General features: G+C 32.1%; 1 protein-coding gene across 1 annotated transcript in view; it reads left to right on the forward strand.

The window, feature by feature from the left end:
* ACTR3 (actin related protein 3) overlaps positions 1 to 4,879 on the forward strand; it is a 40,347-nt gene extending 35,468 nt beyond the window's left edge. Inside the window, exons 9-12 of the mRNA XM_026714663.2 lie at positions 100 to 192; positions 1,049 to 1,174; positions 2,855 to 2,938; positions 3,732 to 4,879. Coding sequence (XP_026570448.1) covers positions 100 to 192; positions 1,049 to 1,174; positions 2,855 to 2,938; positions 3,732 to 3,827 — 399 coding nt within the window. The 3' untranslated portion in view covers positions 3,828 to 4,879. The remainder of the gene's footprint in view (positions 1 to 99; positions 193 to 1,048; positions 1,175 to 2,854; positions 2,939 to 3,731) is intronic.
* The last annotated feature ends 1,290 nt before the right edge of the window (positions 4,880 to 6,169 follow it).

The raw sequence follows: 6,169 nt of genomic DNA on the forward strand, positions 1-6,169 counted from the left end.
TAGGGAAAACAGAGGCAGGAATATTAGGTATGTTACAAGATAAAATACAATAACAACAACAACAACAATAATAGTAGGAATACCTACTTTTGTTTTCAGTTTGCTAATCCAGACTTCACACAGCCCATCTCAGAAGTAGTAGATGAAGTTATTCAGAACTGTCCTATTGATGTTAGACGCCCACTGTATAAGGTTAGTGAAATGAGAAGGTAAGAAATTATGGATGTAAAAAGGTGTTGCAAAGCATCTATTTTTTTCTATTTCCTAAGAATTTCCCTCCCTCTCTTTTAGATAAAAGCAGTTTTTAAAAAGTCTTAATATAGATAGCTAAAAATATTTGAACGTATGGGGGTTGTATTTATTATTTGATATAAATGTCAGGATAATAACAATTGAGCATGGTATTAGCTGATTCTGCTTTTTGCTTTACCTGTGCTGTCTTCCACTATGTCTGATGGGATTTGTACATGAAAAGTACAACTTTTTGATGTGAAGAATTAACATTTTGGTCATAGTCAAACATAGACAAACTTCTGAAATCAGTTGTCATGTGATCAGGGGGCCAGTTTAGTTTGTGAAACTGAAAAAGGGGTTTTGTGATCTCTAGATTCTGACTCTCCCAGAATAAATGTCTCCTTGGAGACCTTTGCACAGGAATCCCTGGGCCTTGAGGATAACTCTGTTAGCTAGCTTGGAAATGCTTTTTGTCAACAGAAGGTCATTTTATCTCATCTGAATCCTCTCAACTCCTGCCTGACTTTTAAAATTTGCTTTTGTTCTGTAAATTTGTTCGGTTCAAATTTATTAAATTTTGTTGATTGGTGAAAGCATATTTGAGCAATGCTATTCTCCCTTCTTCATAGTGCTCAGTGTGTTACTTAAAAGATACAACGTTGCCTTCTGTGTAGGAAATAAAGTCTTAGAAGAGGTCACATGTATGGAAATTGCAGCTGTCTTTTATGACTGGTTAGAAATGTCATTATTACAACTATTCCTAATTCCAGAAGTGAATATCTCATTTAACTTTGTTTGTGCAATTTTAATTCAGAATATTGTCCTTTCTGGAGGCTCAACAATGTTCAGGGATTTTGGACGGCGTTTGCAGCGGGACTTGAAAAGGACTGTGGATGCCAGACTGAAACTCAGTGAAGAACTGAGTGGTGGCAGACTGAAGGTTTGTTTCTTAGACAATGGAATGCATTGATGTGGATGGAGTGCCCTCTTGGTTTAAATGCTTGTTCGGAATGGAAACTTTTAACAACGTCCTTATAGTACTGAATAGAATAGTATTAATCTGATTTTCCTTGTTATCTTCGTAATTTTTTTATTACTGTAGAAAGTACTCAAATCTGACTTTTGAAATGAACAGTTATGAAGTGACAATCTTTACCACCTGATGCAGGCAGCTGAATACTTGGTGTTTCAGAAATTCATAGGCAAGCGATCTTTTCATCGCCTAGTGCTTAGGGTCCTTCATTTTCTCTCTGCACCTCTTCCAGTTGGCTCAGTTTCATTTTACCTCATTATTTGATAGTGTTTACTTGATTTTATTCATTATTATTGTATTTAATTTCTGTATTTTTCATTATCTCTGATGGATGATGTATATCCTAAAACATGAAAAGCAGATACTAAAAGCATATTCCTTTTAGTATTATTCAGCAATTGCAGTTAAATATTGTTTGGGCCTGCAAGTATTAGTGAGCTAATAGTGGCAATAACCAGCTATGGCATTCATCTATCACAAGGAAAGTTTTCATTCTCTGTTAGGAAAGAAGTTGCCATAGAAGCTTCAGTACTACCCCCTACAAAGCAAGTATCAGAAATGATTAATAAGATTAATTTGAAGCATCTCAATTTTGCAAATTTTTAGTGGCCTGTTCTATACATTCAGAAAGTGTTTTAAGTTTGAAAACCAGCGACAAACAATCCCTTACCTGTTCAAAATACCCTTTCAAGATTCACACCTCTAATTTTGAGAATCTTTTTCTTGTTTAAAAATTCATTTTGGTCTTTACTAACATGTACTAAACTAGATGTTATTTTGCTTCAGCTCCTGATGATGCTCTGACTCAAGCAACATATTAGGAATAACCAGTATTTAATTGAACAGTATTCTCTATATAGTGATTACAATAAAATGTGATAAACTTAAAATAAATTTATTAGAATTTAAGAAATAAATTGCTATTATTATATGTTACTATTATAAATAAATTTAATAAGAGTGGCTTGGTACTTTGTTAAATTTTAACTGCTAAATTATTTTGACTACTTTTACGTGGAAATGCAGTAGAATTCAAACAGATATTCCCAAAGATAGAATACAAGTATTAATATTAATTTGAGATAAAATATTGGAACCTTATTTATATTACACTATATAGACTATTTACCAGTAAGGTTTTTGCTAAAAATCTACCCTATTCTTTTTATATGGAAGTGCCAGGAATTAAATGTAGAAATTAAGCCTCCAAAGTATACTTTTTCAAATAGGAAATTGATTATTGATCTATAAATTATATTTTTAATGTTATTTCTTAAAGCTGTTCAGCAATGAGACTATATGAGAATTGGGTTACAAATAATCAGAGTCAATCTTCCTCTTCTCTAGGGATATGCAGATCATATTAATCAGTCAAGCGATTCTTGTTAAACTAAACAAAAAAGTTAAACAAAACTGAATAAAAATTGAGTTAAAGTTGTGTAAATGTATTCTCAATAGATTGTAAGTGTGGAATAATGTTAAAGAATTCATTTTTATACAAAGTAATATTGCAATATAGTAAATTTTATATGTAGTTTTGTACTTTTTGTGGAATTAATCTTATATTGATTTTGTTTTCCACTATAGCCAAAACCTATTGATGTACAAGTTATTACTCATCATATGCAAAGATACGCTGTTTGGTTTGGAGGATCCATGCTGGCTTCCACAGTAAGTTTACAACAATGGAAAAGGAATCTGAACAATTCACTGCAACAGTTATTGTAATATTACAATAGGTAATAGGCATAACAATAAATGTTGTAAAAATATTCAGAAAGAACTTTAAGATTTCTTTGACGGGAGCTGCCCAGAGTTGGCTGAAAGATGCATGGCTATATCAATGTTTTAAATAAAAAATAAATTTTGGTAAATAGAATAAGATTATCAAAGGCCCAGTCATAACTGCATAAGTGTCTTTTTCTCTTCCTGGTCCAGTTGATATTCTGAAGTTTTAGAACAAGCAATAGATAGCACTTTTATCCAGGATAAGCTATAACACTTATGAATTTGTAGAAGCTTACATTATTTGGCTTTAAGACTTTTCAAATGGGAAAAAACACCAAACTCTTTGAGTAGTTCATGATTTTTAATAGGAGTATGAGTGCCTCAAACCACTTGAGATGGCTTCCTGAGAATAAAAGGAAAGACTTTAAAAGTTCAGGTCCATCTTCTCTGAAATTCCATATGCCTAGCCTATGTATATTAAAAATGAAATGTACATTAAAAACTGAAAAAAATATTCAAGAACACCAATTTACCACTTATATCTTCATTTCAAAGATTGGAAACATTTTTATAGGGTAGCTTCATCATTTGCGATGCACATAACACAAGGACAAAAGTCTCATCTTTTTTGTGGAATTTTTTTTGTCCTTTTGCCAAAATGTTTATTTTAATCAATATAAAATTGCAATATGATCCAGTGCATTAATTTAATTTTATCTTATGTCCTTTTTTTCAGCCTGAATTCTACCAAGTATGCCACACCAAAAAAGATTATGAAGAAATTGGTCCTAGCATCTGTCGTCACAACCCAGTTTTTGGAGTTATGTCTTAAATCTGACATTTAATGAATTGAGTTTAGCGAGGCAAGGAAATGGTCTTTCTCAGTGCTTGTTTGTCTGGATGGTCGAAATTAAGATAAGAAACATGACTTGAAAATAAGAAAAAAAAAGACCAAACACAATTAAACAGGAATATTTTAATAACTGTCTCAACATGCTGATATAGTGGGAAGCCAAAACAATTCAAAGTGTTTTTTTTTTTCTTTTGACTGAATATTTGAAGCTGTGCATAACAAAACAAAAGAAGTTGGTCTTTGTTCTTTTTGTGCCCTAATATTTTGTATATTAATGGAATATCCAAGATTTGATGGTATGTAGATAGTCAGCTCTATAATTCTTCTATTGTACTCTTAATTGTGTACAATGCAAGAACCTGTTTATATTTCCTACTTTTTTATACATTGAGAAAAAATATCAGTGATTGAAAGTAATGTTAATATTGACAAGAAAAAATACCAGTGACCAATTGGAGGGGAATGTGAAAATTAATAATGCCCACATGGAGTTTCATCATGTAAATCTCTAATAATGTCAAAATATGACCAATCTTCCACTTGCATTCCATACACAATGCAACTTGGCAAATGTTTTTGGACCTGAGGGACTAGAATCTTGGATTAAGTGATGCCTGCTAGCGCTTTCTGATTATTCGGTGCATTTTCATTCTATTTCTTGCTTGGGGAAGGGGCGGGAAAGTAAAGACAAGACTGTTGGACAAGTATTGCAGTTCTGTAGTGTCATTTTTAATTGCAACCAAATATTCCAATTATGAAAATGGGTGTATTCCACCATTCCAATAAAGACACAACATTCTTTTTTAATATTCATGTGAGGCCTTTCAATTTCGTTGTTTAATCATTTGTGAAGGTCCTTCTAATCTGCAATTACAGTTTCTCACTCCCTAATTTGGAAAAGATGAGAGGGTATACATGTATGCAAGTGGTGTGTTATCTATTTAATAGCATAATGCAGTTTTAGAAGCGTAATTCTAATTAAATATATGTTTTTCATGAGATTTTGGTAAATAAAGCTGTTGCATTCCTGGCGTCTAGTGTCACAGATTTGATACTGTAATTCAAGAGAATCAAGTATAAGAACTATATTGATAGTATGTTTAGTCAGAAGCAGACTTGGTGGGGCTGAGTGAGTATCAAGTATGTAAATTATATAAAAATGGAAATATTGCTGCATTTACCTGAATGTCATGACAAAGCTTTCCTTGACTGGAAGCCTTGAACAGAGAAAATTTCTGATCATTCAGATTTATAATAAATTTCCATCTTAAACATTTAGGTAAGTGTTGGGTGGTCATAACAGAAGACTGGAACTTAAAGTGCATCTTGGCTGTGATTCAACTTTGCAAATGTTGAATGTCTGAACAAAATTATAATCAAGTATGACATCTGAATCTAGAAGTTAGATATGCTCACACAATGCAGGATAATAAGCTTGCTAGGGTTTATTAAGGGCTTAGCAATCCATCTTAAAATCTATTTTTTAAAAAATAGTTTTTATTGAAGTTTAAAAATGCAGAGAGAAAAAAAACTAATGCAAAGTAAGAAAAATACAAAAAAACAAAAAACAAAAAAGTGCAGAGAGAAAAATAGCAGGGGAGAGAAAGAAGAAAAAAAAAACAGTCCAAATTTGGATATACCATGAAACTATCCCCATACTGGTTGGTTTATCTGCTGATGTGAAAAAACGAGTAAAGCAGAAATTGGAACCTGCATGTAAATGACTTCATTCACAAGTCAGGATTCCTTATGTCTTAGTGTAGCTCTAACACTTGTTTCCTAAAGAATAGGGGTTTCTTCACAGTAACACAGACTGAACTATATGTAGCCTGAAGTGAAGTATCATATATGATAACCTATCTATTTTGTGGATTTCCTCATGGAACCTGGGATTAGCAAATTGCCATAGATTTGTGCCAGAAGATACCTTTTGGTATCTAACTCTGACTATCAAATAAACTCACCAGAAAGAAGTTGTGCTTCTGTGTATTTAAGATTCAATTATATTTTTTTCAGTGAGTTTAGTTTAAAAATTAAGGATATTTATATAAAATCTTGATTTTAAGGCCAATTATGTGGAAGAAATATCCATTAAATCTATGTTTACATAAGTGATATATGTATGTCACTTATATCATTATGGAAGTGAAATAATTACATAATTTGCATAATTATGCAGATCAAGTAAATTGCATCAGTTACATAATTATGGAACTTGACATAATGTTACTTGTCTGAACTGCTTACAATGGACATTGGGGGGCTAAGATATGAGTTGACTTTGCATTTAAGGTTGGCTGAACCAGGGATTCATAAAATCT

This window comes from Pseudonaja textilis, chromosome 1, assembly GCF_049901715.1.
Source record: "Pseudonaja textilis isolate UNSWEBS1 chromosome 1, rPseTex1.2, whole genome shotgun sequence".
Classification (NCBI taxonomy): Eukaryota; Metazoa; Chordata; class Lepidosauria; order Squamata; family Elapidae; genus Pseudonaja; species Pseudonaja textilis.